Source organism: Pogona vitticeps, chromosome 1, assembly GCF_051106095.1.
Source record: "Pogona vitticeps strain Pit_001003342236 chromosome 1, PviZW2.1, whole genome shotgun sequence".
Classification (NCBI taxonomy): Eukaryota; Metazoa; Chordata; class Lepidosauria; order Squamata; family Agamidae; genus Pogona; species Pogona vitticeps.
Window position 1 is genome coordinate 17,216,936 of NC_135783.1, and position 21,944 is coordinate 17,238,879.

At 39.8% G+C, this 21,944-nt stretch overlaps 1 protein-coding gene across 3 annotated transcripts in view; it reads right to left on the reverse strand.

Annotated features, from left to right (window-relative positions):
* ABHD12 (abhydrolase domain containing 12, lysophospholipase) overlaps window positions 1-21,622 on the reverse strand; it is a 45,869-nt gene extending 24,247 nt beyond the window's left edge. The window contains exons 1-3 of one of the 3 annotated variants that reach the window (XM_072988224.2): window positions 21,189-21,622; window positions 6,194-6,318; window positions 4,705-4,810 (exon numbers count right to left, since the gene is read on the reverse strand). In XM_072988224.2, coding sequence (XP_072844325.2) covers window positions 4,705-4,810; window positions 6,194-6,318; window positions 21,189-21,385 — 428 coding nt within the window. In that variant the 5' untranslated portion in view covers window positions 21,386-21,622. Of the gene's footprint in view, window positions 1-4,704; window positions 4,811-6,193; window positions 6,319-20,635; window positions 20,914-21,188 lie in introns of those variants that run through there. The other 2 variants (XM_072988244.2, XM_072988233.2) reach the window with 2 other exon arrangements.
* Window positions 21,623-21,944: the final 322 nt, after the last annotated feature.

Sequence of the window (21,944 nt, forward strand, 5' to 3'; positions counted from 1 at the left end):
CCACTGGCCTTGTTGTTAGCCAGGCTTTCTAAGGCCCACTTGACTTCGCTCTCCAGGATGTCTGGCTCAAGGTCAGCAACTACATTGTCTGGGTTGTCCGGGATATCCACATCTTTCTGATATAATTCCTCCGTGTATTCTTGCCACCTCTTCTTGACGTCTTCTGCTTCTGTTAGGTCCCTCCCATTTTTGTCTTTTATCATGTTCATCTTTGCGCAAAATGTTCCTCTAATATGTCCAATTTTCCTGAACAGATCTCTGGTCTTTCCTTTTCTGTTATCTTCCTCTATTTCTTTGCATTGTTCATTTAAGAAGGCCCTCTTGTCTCTCCTTGCTATTCTTTGGAAGTCTGCATTCAAGTTTCTGTAACTTTCCCTATCTCCCTTGCATTTTGCTTCCCTTCTCCTCTCTGCTATTTCTAAGGCCTCGTTGGACAGCCACTTTGCTTTCTTGCATTTCCTTTTCTTTGGGATGGTTTTCGTTGCTGCCTCCTGGACAATGTTACGAGCCTCTATCCAAAGTTCTTCAGGCACTCTGTCCACCAAATCTAGTTCCTTAAATCTGTTCTTTACTTCCACTGTGTATTCATAAGGGATTTGGTTTAGATTATACCTGAGTGGCCCAGTGGTTTTTCCTAATCTCTTCAGTCTAAGCTTGAATTTTGCTATGAGAAGCTGATGATCAGAACCGCAATCAGCTCCAGGTCTTGTTTTTGCTGACTGTATAGAGCTTCTCCATCTTTGGCTGCAGAGAATATAATCAATCTGATTTCGATATTGCCCATCTGGTGATTTCCATGTATAGAGTCGCCTCTTGTGTTGTTGGAAAAGAGTGTTTGTGATGACCAGCTTATTCTCTTGACAAAACTCTATTAGCCTTTGTCCTGCTTCGTTCTGAACTCCAAGGCCAAACTTCCCTGTTGTTCCTTTTATCTCTTGGCTCCCTACTTTAGCATTCCAGTCCCCTAGAATGAGAAGAACATCTTTCTTTGGTGTCAGTTCTAGAAGGTGTTGTAGATCTTCATAGAATTGTTCAATTTCAGTCTCCTCAGCAATGCTGGTTGGTGCATAAACTTGGATTATTGTGATGTTGAATGGTCTGCCTTGGATTCGTATTGACATCATTCTATCATTTTTGAGATTGTATCCCATTACAGCTTTTCCCACTCTTTTGTTGACTATGATGGCTACTCCATTCCTTCTACGGGATTCTTGTCCACAATAGTAGATATGATAATCATCTGAGCTGAATTCGCCCATTCCTGTCCATTTTAGTTCACTGATGCCCAGGATGTCGATGTTTATTCTTGCCATCTCCTGTTTGACCACCTCCAGCTTCCCAGTGTTCATAGATCTTACATTCCAGGTTCCTATGCAGTATTTTTCTTTGCAGCATTGGATTTTCCTTTCACTTCCAGGCACGTCCACAGCTGAGCGTCCTTTCGGCTTTGGCCCAACCACTTCATTAGCTCTGGAGCTACTTGTACTTGTCCTCCACTCTTCCTCAGTAGCATGTTGGACGCCTTCCGACCTGAGGGGCCCATCTTCCAGCGTCATATCTTTTAGCCTTTTGTTTCTGATCATGGGGCGTTCTTGGCAAAGATACTGGAGTGGCTTGCCATTTCCTACTCCAGGTGGACTCAAGCAGTACTGGCTAGAAATGATATTATATCTCAAGCAATAGTCTTGTGAGGATACAAGCAACTTCCCATAAATCTTTCACCTCACAATACCATATTGTACCATACCACACCACCCACTATAATTTCGGTGCAAGGAAAGCAAACAGATGAGTTGGATTAGGTCTGCACTGTAGTTACATCTGGTAACTAGATGAAGAAACACTATTGCTAAAATAAACTTTACAGACTACTGGGTACAACTCTTCTAAAAAGATTTCAAAATGAAAAAAACACTATAGAATTCAAACTACTGAACATAGCAAATGCCACTAAGAATTTTGTCTTAACACTTCCAAGAGGAAACCCCTTTTAAATTAGTTAGTAACAGGGACTTCTCACTTGTCATTTAATCTAAGATTATCCTCCCCTGCCTTCTATCCCATTTAATTACATCAGCTAAGCATCTTATTAAACCAGAATTAAGGGTCAGAGTAAAGCTAGCTTGTACTTACAACAAGCTGTTAATTGCACAGTAGCATGAAGAAGACAGGATGCTTACTGTACAAACAGGAATTTGGAAGGAAAAATATTTTTGAGATAACAGTGAAATATTCTAGAGATAAAAAGCAGACTCCAGAAAAACTGGGGATCACCTCCCTACTTCATATACTTCAAAACCAGCTTTGGAAGTCTTCCAGACCTGATTTTCTGGCAGCAGAGTAGGGAAGAAAGTTATATCACAAAGTACAGTTGTATTATATTATAGACTCAGTCTCTGTTCTCCTTCTTAGAATCACTGTTAAGATCCTAGGTTCATTTTTCAAAGTGTTACAAGGAACAGCATGCTTCTTTACATCTTGCTGCTTTGCTTGAAAACTGCAAATTGGATGCGAGAGAGGGAGTGCTGGTAACTAATGGAATTAGAGTGGATATGAAGAAGACATTTGGCTCTTTCTTCTATGCTACTACCTTAAAGAAAACCCCTCTTCTGGTACCAGTGGAATACTACTTCACTTCACTGGCCACTGCAAAGCAATTACTAGATTTAAAAGATCAGATTCAGTATATTTATTTATTATTTCAACTTGTACTGTGCACACTCTCTGGGCAGTTCATGGATTAATGCTAGGTCGCACACTGTCCGTATTGGAAAACAACAATAATCTCGCTTTGTGGGTTGCTTTCACAGCAATTCACACAGAATGGAAATGGACAAATAAAACAAAGGGAAAGAAATTCTAGCAGATAGTATTTAAAATTGCTTGCTGTCATTAACTTTGAAGGCTGATTCATCAAAACATAAATACGCCCACTCATACTACTCACGCACTTCAAAACATGATCATCATATGCCATGAGGACAAAACTTTTCTCCATGGATTAGGAAGAGACAGTTGAAGGCCAGTTGAGAAATGAATTTAATGCCTTCATTTTGCTCAACTGTTTTTCAGTTGTCTAGTAATACAAACAAAGTGATTTCAAGCATCTGCTGCCATTTACTCAGAGATCCTAGCTCAAAATGAATTTGCTGAACTATGCCTGCCCCCACAATTTTGTACGATAGTCAAATTTGCCCAAAGCAAGATAAATTATGTATCAACATCCCTTCTTGGCAAGCATGTTGTTCAAAACCATTAAAAGTCAGATAAAGTGACATGACAACTCCTGCTTTCCAGATTTCCCATACAGGAAAAGTGCTATACCCTTTTTATAAAGCTCAAGCATCAGCAGAGTAGGACATTCCACCCATGCACTTGTTACAATCACTGACTTCTCTTTGGAAATAAAACCAGAACGTTTAAATACTTTTAAACCACCATACCATACAGAATATGTTAACGCTAAATGTGTTATTCTCCCTTGCTAACAGACAACTCACTCCCTGATTGTGGGTCCTTGTGGAGTCACAAAGATATTAATCCCATGCAGGAGAGAGATATTTGCATATGTAGGGTCTTTAAGTATGCAAAGGGCAGAATCCTGTCGGCCATTAGTGGAGCACAGTGCTTTGCTGGGGGATGTTCTGCTTGATTTTTGCTTAATCTCCACTTGACCTTCTGAAGTCACTGGCATCCTGCAGCATATTCACTGTTAACCAAGGAAGTACTGGCTATCTTCTTCCATACTGTGAATTTTTTTATGAAGAGAATTCTGCCTGAAACTTTCAAGGAAAAAAACTTAGTAAGTGGACCCAAAAGCCCAATCTTGACTAAACATGTTCGGTGGGACCAGAATAGTCACTGGTTGAAGAAAAAGAAATGAAAATCAGGACTGGCATACAGAATTAAGTATCATGGAAGAGAGGTTGAGAGTTCAGTCCCCCACAGGAGCTGGACTCAGTGATTCATAGGGCCCCTTTAAGTTCTGCAATTCTAAGATGATGACTGGAGCCATGAACAGCAGCACTCTGCACTTGTTCACAGTCTGTTCTTGACATCTAGAGAAAGATGTGAAACTCTCTATCCCACTAGTTTCCACTGCCATAGGGCTAGCTTCAGAAGCTATCTTGTTGGGCAACCCACACTAAATTTTATCCATGCAGAGCACTCCATGGAATAAGAAGTGGAAGAAAAGCATCCTTAAAGAGCTACTTTCCAAACTAAAGATTAGCGCAAAAGGAGCCACTTTCACAACTTAGTTGCAACTGAGCAGTAACTTCTATTAAATGTTGCTTGTTTATGTAGGCCTGTACTGTTCCCATTCTGTGCTTTTAGAGACTAGAATGGTTTGCAGGAAAAATCCCATGTTGTTTAAATAAGAAACAAATACAATTTTTAGTTCTTGAAGGTGTGACCTTCAAACGTTGCAGAAAAATAGTGACAGCTTTGGATCACCAGCCTCTCTTCCTTGCAATCTGTTGTATTGTAGCTACATTCTGTGCATGCCTTAATCTATTTCAGTCTTTACCCACATCATAAAATATATTTCAAAAGATCACTGAGTTCCAAGAAATGAGTGCACATTAACATGCACACCCCACATACAAAAAACCAAAATACAATCTCAGTGAGATTAAACATATAGGTTCTGTACCTATAAGGAAAGGACTGCAATAAATAACAGAACAATAAAGTATCTCTTACCAGACTCCAATAGTTACATCTTCTTCTGGCTGCAGGTAGTAATTACAGGTGTGGTTTAAACCTTGATCCTGGGGCCTTTTCAGGTCAATGAAGTAGGGCACTCTCACTGAAAGACAAAACATTAGTGTTACAGTATATCTACTTACTCCTTGAGATCATTTAACAGCTTTGACAAATATTATCAAACATAAATATGCAAAATGGGTTAAACCCTATCATGTAAAAATGACTTGGTCACTGGATATTTTAAAAGGTTTAGAAGGCAGGAGAAACTCTCTATATATTAAACATGCAACTAGTGAGAATAAATGAGAAATCAAGTTTTTTATTTGTAATTTGTACTGTACACATTGTAACTACCTTCAAAATGGCTCATTAAAACATAAATGTTCATAGCAAAGTAGATCATAACTGATTGTCTGATCTAGGTCCCAGACTCAAGGCAAAACAGATTTTTAAATAATGTTTTTTTAAAAATCCTACACCTGAATCTGAAAGTCAAAAGATTCAGAATACAGTGCCCCTAACTGATATTGTTTTCAGACACAGCATTTGCACAAGCTAATAGTGAACTTTCCACAAAGAAAGAAAGCACATCAATTAGATGATGGTCACACCAAGTTGTAGCACAGAAGATGCTACTGCAGAGGGTAGACAAGGAACAATTGCTTTTTTCATTGGACGGCACTAGAACATTCTCTGCCGAAGCCAACAACAACAAAAATCCCAGGCATCATCAAGCCTTTCTTCTAGCTGCATTTTACAAAGCAGCAATGAAATACAAGCCGATGGTAACAAAGCTAGCTCTTGCATGCTTTTAAATGTGTATACAACAATGACATTCTGGATTTTTAAGTAGGGAGGGACAAGGAAGAACAAGTTATGCGAACTTTGCAAAATGACTTAAAATCCCTGTGACCCCAGTCCTTTAATGACAGTAGGCTTCTACATCATGTTCTTACAGTAGCCTCCTAAGAAGCTAAACATCTTATTTGAACACACAAAGTGGAAGAGCTTCAAAGGCTAAAATTTAAAGAAGGGCTTTGAAGGTAAGTACAGTTTGTCAGGGATGTGGTGGCGCTGCGGGTTAAATCGCAGAAGCCTCTGTGCTGCAAGGTCAGAAGACCAGCAGTAGTAAGACTGAATCCATGCGACGGAGTGAGCTCCCGTGGCTTATCCCAGCTCCTGCCAACCTAGCAGTTCGAAAACATGTAAAAATGCAAGTAGATAAATAGGTACCACCATGGTGGGAAGGTAACAGCGTTCTGTCTCACTGGCCACGTGACCACGGAAACTGTCTATGGACAAACGCTGGCTCTACGGCTTGGAGACAAGGATGAGCACCGTGCCCTAGAGTTGGACACAACTGGACTAAATGTCAAGGGGAACCTTTACCTTTACCTTTACAATTTGTATCAGAAAGTTAGAACCATTGTAGTAAAATACCAACACAGTTTCAAAGCAAAGAAAAGAGAAGCATGATTCTTACCAAAATTTAGGAAGACGAGCTTTGCCTGAATAGCAGGACAAAGTTTAACTAGAAATGGAATGGCTATGTATACTCCCAACAACCAGATTACTACTTTCCGCAACCGATACCACATCCCATGTCTCCTGTAAAAGAGTATGGAGAGGAGGTATTTTTAAAAAGTTCACACTATATTAAAGACACTTGTGAAGCAAGTTTTGCTCTAAACTTAATTAAGAATATATAAGCTATATCCATCCATTTTCATAGATCATAACATCAGTAGGTTCCTATTTTCATAAGCTACTATTTCAGAAACTCTTGTTATTTAATAATCACATTATTATGTACAGTATATAAAAGTTGCATATTGAAGGGGGTGGGGAAGGAAAGCAAGGATGATAATGGATAAATGCAAGTTTCTCCCTATTTAACCAAAGGGGGGGGGGGATTTAATTCTTTATTTGCAGACTTGGGATATGTATTAACCAGGGAGGGATGGGAAATAAGGATATAGTCTTTAAATTGCTTGCCAAATCTCTTGGAAATTATGAGATTATCCATAAATCAGAAGCCTAATTAATTGTACAGGAGCACTTATGACCCATCCTGTTTTGGTACACTTTTTGCAACACACCAAATTATTAATAGAACCAGTAAAGCAGCGAGGGAGGGAACCTTTCAAAAACCCACAGCAATAACAAAACCTTCTATAAAAACAACTAGAACTCCACCTTTATGGCTATAGAAATTCCATTATACCTGCAAAGATTATTGTTTTCTGGAACTACATATACTTTCCAGATACTACTCCACACAACATTTCATCAGCCTAACATTAAATGCCTAACTTCTGACTTATATTTAATTAGCAAAAGTGGCTGCAATCCTGTTGCTAAGCATGGTAAGTCACACTAGAGTAGGCCCACTCAATCAGTGATCTGGTGAGTAAATGGGCCTACTCCAGTTGCAACCTATTGTGCTAAAGTTAATTACATGTACTTTGAATCAATGGGACTTACAGAAGAGCTGACTCATGAAATCCCCAGTGATTTAATGGGCCTACTATGCTAGGCAACAGAATTTTAGCCAATATATATATATTTTGAACATTTATTGACATCTGAAAAGAAACATGTAACACAACAGGCAACAGTCCTTGCCCAGATGAGAAGTGTATGCCCAGTTAGAAAGGAAACAAAAAGGACAAGAGTCATAAATACTGATGAAACATAGCAAAACAAACACAATTCATTTGAATGAACAGCTAGACATTAGCAGCGAGGCTTTGGCAAACCTGGGAAGTTGTTGATTACATCCCATGAGGGCAGAACAAGAAGTTTGTTGGAAATTGTGACCTGCATCACTGTATTAATAGATTGATATATTTGGCCATCTGCTTGGTATAGATTTTTTCTCCTAGCAGGAGAGTGTACAGAATTACTGTATCTCCTTTGATCAACCAGGTAAACTAGCAAGAATTCGCTCCAAATTAGATGCACGGATATCATTGTATACTCTACAATAAAGAAGCATATGTGCCAGGGATTCAAGGGCCCTAGAATTACAAGGGCAGAGCCGTGTTTCCATTGGTTGGGAGTTAAATCTACCATATAGAATATTAGATGGAAGTACTGTACATAGCATCTTATGAGAGTGAAGGCACACCAATCATGTGGACTCTCTATAATATGCAGGTAACTGGCCAATTTGTAAATGTGTAGAGGGAGTTGTAAGTTTAAAGGTGAACAAACTTTACGGGCTGCCCCAAAAAGGTCTTGCCCTTCAGTGTCCAAAAGCCTAACTTTTAGCAGTCTATACGACTGCATAAATGATAGAGCACCCAAGTGGTCTAGTGAAATGCCCAGAATTTGAACCTTTTTGAATGAACAGTTTTAGGCAGGGAGAATGGGTCAGACAGGATGCCCCTAATTAAGGAGTCTTTGTCTAGCAAGAAACAAATTCTCAGGCAGTACTTAAATTGTCTCAAACATGCTTGTGTGTTCAGCCTAGTTAATCCAGCCTCCAAGCACAAAGCTGCATATGGCAAACAGTGGGGAACAGCAAAGATTTTGTAGAGGAAAGAGGCCTGGAGTCTTTCCACCAAAGAGTTGAAGGTGTCGAGCCAGACTGAAATCCCATACAAGAGTTGGGAGACAGCTTAGCTTTGAAGACCCTCAGACAGCAGGGATGTTTGTGTTGCCCCATGCATAAAAAAGTATTGCTTACATAGACAGCCTTACCACTTTAGTAATAATGTGGTGATGTCTGGCCCATGAGTTGCGATAGTGGAAGTTTACTCCTAAATATTTGAATTCTTTCACCTGTTGGATAGCTTTCCCGTAAAATATCCAAGGTTGAGGTTTCCAAGCCTTATTGAATACAACTATTTTGGATTTGCCATAATCTAGCCAATATATGTTTAAAAATATGAAATGGCACAATGAAGAAAACAATACCAATTCTACTCTTTTTATATTATTATTTTAAATAAATATTACATATAATAAATATTATTTATATTATGGTTTAACAAATAAACCTAGAGATAGAACTACAGTCTTTCTCACCACCACTATCAACACTGATATTAAAATTGAGCAAGAGATAAATTAGTAAAAATGGTGGCATCTCCTGTAGAAGTATTAACAGTACTCAGAAACATTAGTCCTAGGAAACAAATCAGGATACAAAGAACTACTTTGGGAATATCCATTAACTTTTCTCCTTTGAAATCATGCCCCAGTGCAATATTGCAAAATGCTTCTGAAGCCATCTTCAACTTCAAGAGGGTCCCATCATCACAATCAGATCTATGCGAGAAACACCTATCCAAAGCACTTTTTCGAATAGTCACTTTCCTGATAACATACTTTAAATGACATATTACTGCATGCAGTTGATAGCTAGCCCAGGTCCTAAAGAGTTAAATCACAGCCCATCCTTCCTAAAAAAGAGGAAATAGAGGAGGATGTTCTTCTTACTGGGTGCCTATATAATCCCTGTTTGTTTCCTGATCAAATGATTTCATATACTGTATACCAAGGCTAGTGAAAACCCAATCCCAAGATTTTTTATACAGTAGTTAGATTCAAGTCTTGCCACTGTAACATGATACTAGATCTACTCCCCATGAAGAAATTCCCTTACACCAATAGTTCCCAAACTTAGATAACCCAGGTGTTCTTGGACTGCAACTCCCAGAAACCCTCAACTAGCACAGCTAGCAGTGAAGGCTTCTGGAAGTTGCAGTCCAAGAATCTCTGAGTTACTCAAGGTTGGGAACCACTGCCTTATACCAATACTTAGCACTGTAACTTCATACTGTAGAACCGATTAGTCTATATTGCCTTATGTTACCTTTGTATACATTCAATCATAAATCCCTCTAATGTTTGCAGTAATCTGCAACTTGTTTTGAATACAGAAAAACGTGCATTTAGTTTTACTTTCCAAGATGTCCATTTTCTGTATTTCATTTTCTCTAATGAACACACTTTAATGCATTTTTGAGAGCAGTGTTGTAGGACAAGTTTGGAGAAGTACACAGTCTGAAGGATAACTGTGTTCTGAATGGAGTTTCTATTTTAGAAACTGTGAACTAGGTTGATTTGCTCAAATATGCAGACTCAACAAAATTCTCTGGATCTCTAGCCTTGAAAACCAAATACTGTAATAAAGAAAAATGTAAAGAAGTTTAGAAAGACAGGCAATTTATACTGGGTCAAAAACCATTTCAACATGACACTCAAACAAATCAGACCACAATCTTCCCCACACTAAATGTTATGTCCTGAATTTAAAAACAAAATAAAAGAAAAATGCTTTTTCCATTATTCAACAAGAAATTTTCAGGCAACCCCTCAAGCTACCCTCAAGATAACTGATACATTGATACTGAAAGTAAACTAAAGATACGTATTAGTTTAGTTTTACACATGTTGAAGACAGACTATAGATATTCCAGCATTGTTTAAAGATACTAGAATACAGATCCTAAAAGGTGCTGTATGGTTTACAGTACAATACAATGCATATTTCACTCTCACTAGGTTCATATAGGATGTCAGTGGGGCTTACAGGCAGGTAAGCCTGTGATTACAGCTACTGTACTTTGTATTAATAGCAATTAAAATATTTCACCTTTGAAGCATGCAAGAACTGCTCTTAAATTAATAATAATAATAAACATAGAATTCTGTTTAATGTCTCCTTTCAGATAGGTTAGAATACATCTCTTTGGGGGCTGCATCAACTATCCAATAGTAGTAATACATCATTTATATTAGCACTAAGCAACATTTAGTTAAAATGTAACTATGGCAGATGATAAGTATGTAACTGGTAAATAAGAAGCACCACATTAGCTTTTCTCCTTTAAAAAAAGGATTCTGTGAATAAGAATTGTGAATAATACCTCTTTTGAAAAAAGAAAATCTCTAATTTAAATTTGGTACATTCGACCTACACCTAATTTTAGCTTTAATTACAGAAGTCCAAATTAAATCAACGAGACTTACACTGGTGTGAATGAGCAAGGCGTATTCATTTCACTGAAACTATTCTAGTCAAGATTAAAATTTGATTTTATGCTAGATTTTTAAATCTACTTTCTTTCACGTAGAAGCACAACAGTTCCTTTTCTGTCAGTGTAGCACATATTGGGGGGAAAAACACAATCAATATCAACTATAATAGCATTTTTCTCCATAACTGGCATATTCTAGGTTACCCTAGAATCTAGGTTACCTAAAACACAGTACAGCACAACTTGGTTTACTGAGACATTAGCAAAAACTGAAACACTTGCAGACATATTTTAGGCAGCTGAAGGAATAATTAACAAAGGAGAAGTAGTGGTGGAAGCCACAAACCTAGAAAAGACTTGATTCATGGTCATATGATTACCAGGAAAGCTTTGTTGCTCAAGTAGTTTGCAGATAACAGCTTGTGTTCTTATTAAGTATTTACACACATATCTGCTTGTGTTGAGTAAGGACAGCAACCTCAGCTCGAAAAGTTTTGTACAGGAGTTATTGCTGCTAGGTGAAGGTTCGGTGTAAAATACATTTCATTTGATTCAGCACCATGGAAATATGGGCAGGTAGATTTAAATTAAGTCAGAAAACATTGTTCCATTGCAAAGAAATCTTTGAAGTACAGTAGTTTAAAACATCTTGTTAAAATTCACATGCCTCCACAAAAAAATGCAGTCTGTACAGTTTACACTTCCCTGTAGGGTACACTTCCCTTCTTTTTGCAGACTGGCTGCCATTAAAAATACTGATTCAGCAAGATAGGAGTTATTCTACCACTATATTTTATAACTCTATTACCTTTAGTCTCTATAATCTTTAAAAACATTCCATGTTATAACCATACTTTGACTCATCATATAAATTGGCGACAGATTACTCTACTTACAAGGTACGGGCTAAAGATTAGATTCGTAAAGCCACATTTTTGTTGTTTTTTTCACTTCAGCAGCTTCTCCTACACCATTAATTACCTGTGTTGGTTATATGTACCTCTTCTCAACATTTACCCATATTCTCTCACAGACATTTTCTTTTGTTAACTAGAGATGGACATGAACCCATTTCCAGGGCATGAACCCATCTCTTGTGCTGATTTTTTTTCTTTTTTTGCCAAACAGGTATTTAGCGCTTCCTAGCCACGATTTCTGCCAGTTTGTGCCCATCAATACTTGTTGACTCTTTTTGTTCTTTTAGACCAGTGGTTCTTAACCTTTGTTACTCGGATGTTTTTGAACTGCAACTCCCAGAAACCCTAGCCAGCACAGTTGGTGGTGAAGGCTTCTGGGAGTTGCAGTCCAAAACTCCTGAGTAACCCAAGGTTAAGAACCAGTGTTTTAGACCATCACTCCTGCCTCCCCATCTCCTCTAAATCCTTGCTTCATTAGGGGTCATAGACTCTTTTGAAAATCTGATTAAAGCAACAAATTTCCTCATCAGTAAAATGCACATAAACCCAGTATGGTTTAGCAGATAGAGTGACAGTCTAGGACTGTGGAACTGGTAAAGCCACTCCTTAAATATCTCAGTCAGCTTGAAAGAGCTATTATGGTTACTATAAATTCTGACCCAATGGTACATAATAAAATGCATATAAACATGTAGACATACATTTCTGTATAAAATTTTCACAATAACAAGAACTAAATTAAAGGAGGGAATTTTTTTTTCACCTAGTTCATAGACCCTCAGAAGCCCTTCCATGAACAGACATAAAGAACTCTATGCCATAATCTCTCTTCTGCCCCACTATTTCCTTCAGCCCTTCTTTCCATCCTACTCTCTTCAAACATATCAGTGAATGGCAATATTTCTGCACTACTCACCTCTGAAACATTAGGGCCCCTTAACCACTTACTGTCAGAAGATTCATCACCACCACAAAATCCTCAAAACTTTAAAATATAAATTCCTACAACAGCCATACATTGCGCAAAATTCTCTTGTGTAACTGTGCCACTCACTGTAACCCAAATCAGGTGCTGGACACATTTAATTTAAACTCATGGATTTTACCATGAGTTTAAATTAAATATTTCTGGCACCCAATCTGGGCTACATCAACACAAAGTTACAGCAACAGATTTCGCGCATTGATTTATTCAAATTAAATAGCTGTCTTATAACATTCCTAAGTACTGTAGATGTTTCACACCTTCAAAAATATATAATAATTATTCCTGTAGCCTGTTTCTTTTTTGAGATCTTGGGATCCTGCTATAGAAATCTTGACAAGAGTGGGCAATTTTCAAGAGTAGGTACGATCTGTACTAGATTTACCCCTCAAAGGTTCAGACCTGCCACTACTCAGTGCCACTGAATTTTGGCAATGCTGTGGAGGGGTGAAGTCACAATTTGACTTTGAAATATGGTTTATAAAATAATCAGTGTGCTTGGTTATGCTGGTTAGTAAATAAAAAACATTTCCCACACAGACTGATTTAAGGACAACTTGCAGTTGTTGTTTTTTACAGTGACAGCAAAACAGTAAGATAGTTCTTTGAAACAAGCTATACCTCGAGCATGTGCCTCGTCTACAAAATGATTAACAGTTCTGGGTGGCTTTTGGCGAGTGCTGCATGTCTTACTTTAAAGACCTAGAGGTTTTATTTTTTTCGGTGAACTTAGCAATTGCACACATACCCAGCAGGAGTTTTACAATAATATAAAACTGTAAAAATAGCACACTTTTGTATGATTTTAGAAAAATGCCAAAAAACCCCACAATTTTTGGAATTCACTTGAACCTCCTGACTTTGCCTAATGGCAGCTTTGGAAAGGATTATTTCTTTTCTCAGTTTTGTTTTTGTCATAAAGTCACCAACATTCAACAGCAGGTGCTGGGGGCATAAAAACAGTTGGAGAAAGTACATGCAATCCAAGGACATTATCTTGAACTAGCTTTAAGTAGACTATGGCAAACAGAAATAATTCTTTTCCTCCAAGGTGAGAACTTATCTCAGTTATGCCCATTATCCTGCACTTTCACAATAATCCCCTGGCTCAGTGAAGATGAAAAAAGAAGGATAGGAAACAGAAAGACATTTCAGAATTTAACAAGCAATTACAGCAATCGGCATTCACATTTATCTCTTTTTGCCTCTGGTCATCGCTCCTGGATGAGCCAGGCTCCTTTGTTCTCATTTACCTCTGCCCCAATGCGTTCATGCATGTATACACACACAAACATATAGATACACCATACATACATATACTGTTTGTTTTAGTTGTACAAGAGGAGCTAAAATATACAAGATAAATAAGTATTTTTAAGCCAGATCAGAACAAAATGAGAACTAAAAACATTTAGAACTTAGCAATAGCACACATACCCTGCAGGAGTTTTACAATAATGTAAAACTGTAAAAGCAGCACACTTTTGTATCAGTTAATAAAAATGCCAAAAAACACAACAGTTTTGGGCATTCACTTGAACCTCTTGACTTTGTCTCATAGTAGCGTTGGTAAGGGTTATTTAAATGATTAGATATTACCATTCATACTTCCTATTGCTCCAAAATATTCAGTCTAAATACAAACAGTGAGAAAATATAAAAGGGAGAGAGAAAGAAAGAGGCAAAGGTAGCAAGAGACAGATATGAGCAGACACAATTAGGCACACTTGGTTTTCATCCTTTTAATACAAGAGGACTAGAAGGTAATGCAAAAGCTTTACCAATACAGTGGTGCCTTGACTTATGACCATAATCCGTTCCAGAAGATGGGCGTAACTTGAAATGGTCATAAGTTTTTGCACCATTTCCCATAGGTATACACTGAAATCCCATTAATCCATTCCGGTTGAAAATAATAATCAAAAAACAAACAAACAAAAAACAGAACAAGCCCCACTGGAACGCGATTGAGCTGAAAAACAATCACAAAAAACAGCCCCCACACAGCCAGACCCATCGGAACATGACATGGCTGAAAAAATAACAACATAAAACACTCCCCCACACAGCCAGCCCCATTGCGTTCCGGTGGGGGAGTGTGAAAAAAATAATCACAAAAAATGCCCCCCCCCCACAGCCAGCCCCATTGGAACGTGATGGGGATGAAAAAACAAACAAAAAACAAACAGAGGGGCAGCACAGAAACATAACTCCCCAAACCCAAACCCACCCTGCAAAACAAAGTAAATGTACTTACTTAGGAGCAGACAACAGCACCAGGCAGTCCGAAACCTCCTCGGACGCACACTCTCTAACCGTTGGGGCGAAAGCGCTACAAAGAAGCTCTTCACTGACCAACGATTGCTGCCTACATTTGAATACCCCGCCTTTTCCCCCGCCTCTTTTCTGTTTGCAACTCGAAGCTCCGGCCACAAGTCAAAGCAAAATTTTGCGGCTGCAACTCAAAATGGTCATATGTCAGGACAGTCGTAAGTTGAGGCACCACTGTATAGATGGCTTTTGATGAACTGTTTGGGATACATTGTGGATAAAACAGATTGATGACTTTCGGACAACAGGGGACTCTAAGGGTAATAACACGATAGTTCTCCATTCTGTAAAGGGACAATGTTCAAATAGTTTCTTGAGCTTTATTATCCACAAGGACATCTGTCTCTTTCAAAAGACTGCTCTTTTGCAAATTCTTTCCTGTGTAAATCACTAGCCATTTTTAGACCAAGAAAAATCACTCCTATAAACAAATATTCAAGAAAGAAACTAAAACAACGAATTGGATGCAAAAGGATGCCAGAAAAACAACTGGCTAATACACAGAAGTGCGAGTTCCTCAAGACCTTTTTTAAAAAAAAAACCTCTATAGCCTGGAAAGAGTTATTCTGAGTGTCTGCAGTAATATAATAAATGAGGCCAAATGTGATCTCATCTGAAGTATAACATAAAATTGCCTTTCCTCACTTTGTTCCAAACACAAGGTTAACCACATTGTATTGTCAGCTAAATAAATGTAAACTATAGGACTTTTAGATTATTATAACAAGCAAATGTAACCAAAGAAATACTAAGAAGGAATAAATCATATATATAAGGCATATAAAATCATGATACAAAGTATCTTGAAAGAGTTCAATGTCACAAAACTTCCTTGCTAACCTTCATGGCAAATGTGTCTCAGAATGTGAAAGAAAAAACCAGAAGAGACAAGTGGACATATGGAAAAATTCCCCCCCGAGTGGTCGAACAGACCACATGGGCGGGATATAAAGCAAATAAATAAATAAATAAATAAATAAATAAATAAATAAATAAATAAATAAATAAATAATTTACATCTTCTTAACATAGCTAGTTGTGTATTCTTGAAGGCTTTCACGGCCAGGATCTGATGGCTGTTGTGGGATTTTCAGGCTATTTGGCCGTGTTCTGAAGGCTGTTCTTCCTAATGTTTCGCCAGTCTCTGTGGCCGGCATCTTCAGAGGACAGGAGTCAGAACTTTGTCTGAGCTCTGCTGCAGTTTGTTTGGACAGTTGAGTATTTATAGCTGTGGGATCAGCTTTTGTCCTTATCAGAAGATGGGTGATTGTGGTGATCAACGTGTTTTTTGTTGTGGGTGTATTGTTGTGATAAGAGGGAGAGATTATCTGTCACTGTGATTGATGTGTGTCATTAGCGGTCTTTTGTATGCAGTGATCACCAGTCCTTGTAGCTGGGTAGAGTTCATTGACCTTTTGCAGGCTATATTTTTCAGTGCTGGGAACTCCCACAAAATCCACAACAAAAAAATGTGGTGAAGCTGGCCAACCTCAAGACTCTTCTGGTACCGAACCACTGATTCCCCATCTTTATTTGATAGCCTTTGTTTCAATATGGCTTTCCTTCTAGGAGGGAAAAGGGACTCGGCAGACCTCACTATGTGGTTTGCTAGGCTAATAATTCCCCATGCATACTTTCCGCCTTAAGTTTTAGCAATCTGTCTTCGGATGGTTTTCTTTCTAACTCTCTATCTGCTTTTCAAAATGACTCTTATGTCTCCTCTGGGGTTTGTCAGTACTCCGTACCAGAACCTCTATAATTTTCTATATAACTTTGCTCCTAAATAGCCTCATCATATCCTGTGACTCTCAGTACTACCTGTTCACTACAACACCCATCTCTACCTTTTTGCCTGGTGTCTCTCACTTCCCATCCAATTCTGTATCTTCAGCTGCCTCTGATAATTCTACTTAGATGCCTCTACACTATTTCAAGCTTGTATGTTGAATACTGATCATTATCCTGAAATTGTCTCTCAGGATGTGGAACAGCCCTTCTCATACACACTTTTCCCTTCTCAAATACAACCTTTCCAGAAAGCTTCTGGGTCATTACACTAATCACTATGCTGCACTGTAACCAAGTAAAAGAAGATGTAACTGAAATAACTGCATACTTTGTCACCTGTTTCCCTCCATTCTCTCTTTCATATTTTTGTTCTGGTTATAAGCTCCTTAGTAAAGTGCCCTACCATACCTTCTCTTAGTAAAAATACCATATACATACATGGCATTTACAAAAAATCTGCCCTAAGCACAGAAAATGTGCATTTCCCCCCAACAGTTGGAAAAATACTTTTAAAAACTGAGCTGGCTATTTTGGGGGGAAAAAAAGGTAACTAGTATAGTATGAGTATAGAATGACAAACTAGAACTCAAGAAAAATCAGGAAAAGGCCACATGATCAAAGAAACAATACAAATGCAGGACTCAGGAGACCTGGCTTCAAATCCCTGCTTGGCCATGGAAGTTAACTGAGGTGGTGTGGGATGGAACTGATAAAACCACTCCTTAAAACACCTCACTTACCTTTAAGTTCTAATAGGGTGGCTATATGTTGGCTCTGACAATGTTACAGGAATGCACTGGCTGCATTTCCAGGATGTGTTATATTTTTTCTGCAACCTTTATCTACATTTATAAGCAAGTTAAAACATGTTTATGAGTAACTGGTGAGATTTAAATGGTTATTATAATAATAATCTTAGAACTGCGAAGCTAGAAGGGACCTAACGAATCATCAAATTCAGCCCTTGTGAAGGAAGCAATGGGGAATTGAACTCCGAACCTCTAGCTTCACAGCTAGAGACCTCTACCACCGAGCTATCCAGCAGTCATGTATGCCACACAATAGTCTCGATAGGAACTGTGCAATTGCCTGCGCAATCAAAATGCAAAATTCTGGTTGCCTGGGTCTAATGTTAGGACGTTTTCACTGATGTAACTTCATTATGCTAGAATGAACAAGATTTTAGCTAGAAAAGTGTATTTTCACATACAGTGCTCACTGAAAGACTAGTAATTATGCATGTACTGGATGCTGTATCTTTATGTTTTTTGTACTGCACTATCAAGCAAAGAGAGTACACAGAGTACAGTACCGAAGGTTAAAATAAATGGAAGAACAAAACAAACAGCTTTATTAAAGCATAACATTAAGCCATAGTCACAAAAATGAGCCTGCACTAGCCTGAGGGTTACACACTTCTCCAATCTCCTCTGCTACAGCCTTGAAATCAGTCATTTCTGTTTCTACTTCTACTTGATGATGATGATGGTCATCAAGTAAATTTTAACTTATGGGGACCATTTTCAGGGTTTTCTAGGTAGAGAGTACACTCAGAAATGGCTTAACATCTCCGTCTTCTGAGCGCATCCTGGAACTATGCAGCTTGCCCAAGGCCATGCAGACTGGTTCGTCTCCCTGCAGTTACAGAGGGGAATTGCACTCCCAACCTCTGGCTCCACAGCCAGACACTTAACTCACTGAGCTATCTACTCACATCTGCTTCTACTTAATAGGTTAATCCAAAACCTTAACTGTGATTAATACCATGCTTAGCTGAAAAAAGCAAAGCATAGTGTTTGTTTCAAGCCAGGAACGGGGAAGAATGCATGTAAGCCTACAGCTTGCTAAGACTTGTTGTTGTATTCCTATATTGAGAGAATAAAATAGTGAGCCACAGGTTAGCATGGAAGGAGAGCAATGCATAACGCTTCAGAAGTTGTTGGACAGTTAGTCACAACAGCCCTGGTCAGGGCAGTTAATGGTGAGGGGCAATGGAAGATGTAATTCAACACCTTCTGGAAGGCTCCAAGTCGCTCATCCCCTTACATTCAAACCATCCCATTTGATCAGAGTCAGGCAAAGATAACGAGACAGGGCAATAAATAAAACAGTGTAACTGGGTGGAGAACAAAGACATAGTGTAGAGGTAAGATTACATTATTTTACAAATGTTGCTTATTATTCTCAGTCTTTTTTTGGCCACAGCCATAAACACAATATGAAAGAAATACATTACTAATCAAGATTGTGTAAGTCACATAACACATCTTATAAGTTGGTGTGTGAAGAATTGTTTCCAGTCTGTGCCCCCTTTAAATACGCCAAGGGACTGTATGACCCCTGTTGAGAATGGCTGAAAAACCTCCAATAGAAATGACTCTAAGAATTCAAATACTGTATTGGCCAGAGCTCATACTGCAGCTGTTAAGGTAGATAGTACAAATAAATGGTATAATTTTGCACAAAGCAACTTAGATGCTGACAATGAAAGGGAAGGGATGAACCTAATACAGTGTTGTTTTGCCTTGAAAACTCTAAGATGTCTTTTGCAGTCTAAGCAGGTAAAAATTAAAGTTTTTTCTCCAGAAATTACACACAGATGCATACATTAAGCTCTTATAGGCTTAAAAAGAAACTGACATTTTCAACAACAGAAAACTCTAAATTAAAAATTCAATAAGAAAAACCTGGGAATGTTTGAAAACACATTTCATTTTAAAACATATTTAGCAAAGGTAAGAAATAAATATTTTAGATGAAGTGTGCATTTGAACAGAAACTGCGAAGATTTGATCGTTTCATGAGTTCCAAGTTTCATTTAGAACTTCATGTGTGTCCCCTTATTAGCATTTTACTAGGCTCAATAGTAGGCAAAATTAGTGGATGTGTAAGTATCCAAGTTCAAACTCCTACTAAGCTCTGAAGGTCACTGAATGACTTGGGTAATCACCTTCATTTCATACAGCTTCTCTGGCTGCTGGGAGGATTAACAGCAGCAAGTTGTAAACCACTTCTAAACTGTAAAAAAGCTGGGTGGAAAAACACAAAAACTAGTAGAGAAGAGATCAAAGGCTGATTAATGTTTAAAGGACCAAACAAGTGAAATGAAAAAAAGTCCTATTTCATATGTTGAAAAGAGACACAAACCGGCATGCTATTGAGCTAGAACAGCAGTTCCCAATGTTGGAGCCCCCGCAGTTTCTGAACTGCGTATCTCAGAAGCCTTCACCAACCAGCTGTGCTGACAAAGGCTCTGGGAGTTATAGTCCAAGAATATCTAATGACCCAAGGTTGTGATCCTCTGAGCTAGATGTTGCAGCAGTCTGAACTCTTACTCCCTACCCTGGTAAAAAAAGTTTATCTGAAATTTTCTAAATGGAAATGGGAAAAGAACTTACAAAAGTATGCTGGACAGAAGATTCAGGGTCAAAGCTGTTACAAACCTACTGTATTCTAAATGCAACACATAGGAGGAAAAGCAGAAGCTTGCATGCTCATGTACAACAGAAAAGAAACAAAGACTTTGTGTACTTTGAAATACTGTATGTATTTTCCTTGATGACAGCCAGATTCAAGATAATCATTTCAAACAGAATAAATGCTACAATTCTATCATTAGTGTCTCAGTTGCTGCAGAAATCTCCGAATTTAAGAAGCAAGCACGTTTGAGGCCTTAACAAATTGATCGAGATTAGAAATCGATTCCCATTTTGCAGCAGTGGAACAATGGGCTAAAAACAAATCCCATTAGATTTCAACTGGAGGCATCGTATATCAACTAAAACACCTCAAAAACATGTTTGACTAGTTTACACAGCCCTGACCTTAGCTGAAGTCGTCAGTCGCCCCGCCCCGCCCAATCCCCCACCAGTATAAAGATCTTGCAGATTTGAAATGTCCCTTATCTTACATACCCCCTTATCCATCTTACACACCCCCTTCTTGGCCTGCAGTCGCAGTCGGTAAACACAATGCAGCAATAGGGAAGGGAAGGCGCTGAAGCACAGCCGCGGGCGGCAGGGGAGGCTCCCGGTCCTTCTACTAAACAACGACACAGTCCCTTCACAGGGGGCTTCATCGCGAGCGGAAAGGCCAGCCGGCGAGCCCCCAACCCAACCCCGCCAGGGCAGCCCTTAATCGGGACGCGAGGAGGGCGAGACGAGCGGTATCAAGGGCACTCCGTTGGGGCTTTGCGGCGGGCGAGGGCTCTCTCGAGGCGGTTGCCATAGCGATGCCAAGGCTGTCTGTGCAGTTGGGGGGGGGCGGCGGCGGAGGAAAGAGAAATGAGGGAAAAGAAGGCTGCGGAGGCGATGCCACCCGGGCCGCCCGTTGCCATAGAAACGGTAAGGCCGAAGTCAGGCTCGCGACGGCCCCCCCCCCGCCGCCCTCCTCGTCACCACGAGGCGCCCCGCCCGAAAGAGCGAGCGGGGTTGCCATGGTGACGCGGCCCTCGCCCGGACGTCTCACCTGCCCGACGTTCGCTTCATGCCAGAGTCTCCGGCGGCAGGCCGGGCGCCGCAAGGGAAACGCAGGCTCGTTCTCAAGCTGAAACCTTTCTGCGGGTGCGAGGAAGAGGAGGTCCCGACCGGGCCCGTCGGCGCCGCCGGGGCGGAGGAGCTGAAGCGCTCATGCTCCAAACTGACGGCCTCGTTCCGCTTCCTCATGCCGGCGGTGACAACGCTCGGGCGGCGCCAGCTCCTCTCGCTGCAGGGAAGACGCCTCTGTCCCGAAACTGGACGCTCCCTTCGCCTACATACCAACCACAGCCCCGGCAACCGAGCAACCAGCAGCGCCTCCCAGGCCCCGCCAATCAGAGGCGCCCGAGCCCCACGTGCCCTCCCCGCGCGGCTGCGCCTCTGCCAAGAGATAAAAAGAGGGCTTTTCCCTCGGCGCTGTTGTTGCCCGCCACAAAGATGGCGGCTGCGGCTTCGCGTGCCCGGACCCGAAGGAAAACAAACCTCCCGGATTGACGTCTGAAGTGCTTCATCACGTTACATAGAGGCGCGCAGGTTTCTTCTTTGCAGGCACGGGAACGTATGGTGTAGCCGCCTGGAGTACCGGGAGCGAGAAAAGCCACGGTTCTGTTTCGGTTCCTTTGGTTAAACCTGGGAGTTGGGCTTCGTCTTTTGTCACAATATATTATGAAAAATCGCTTTGCTCCCATATGCCAGACTTGCAGTCATATGTGATGCTGAAGGCACCAGCTACTCATAAAATGTGAAA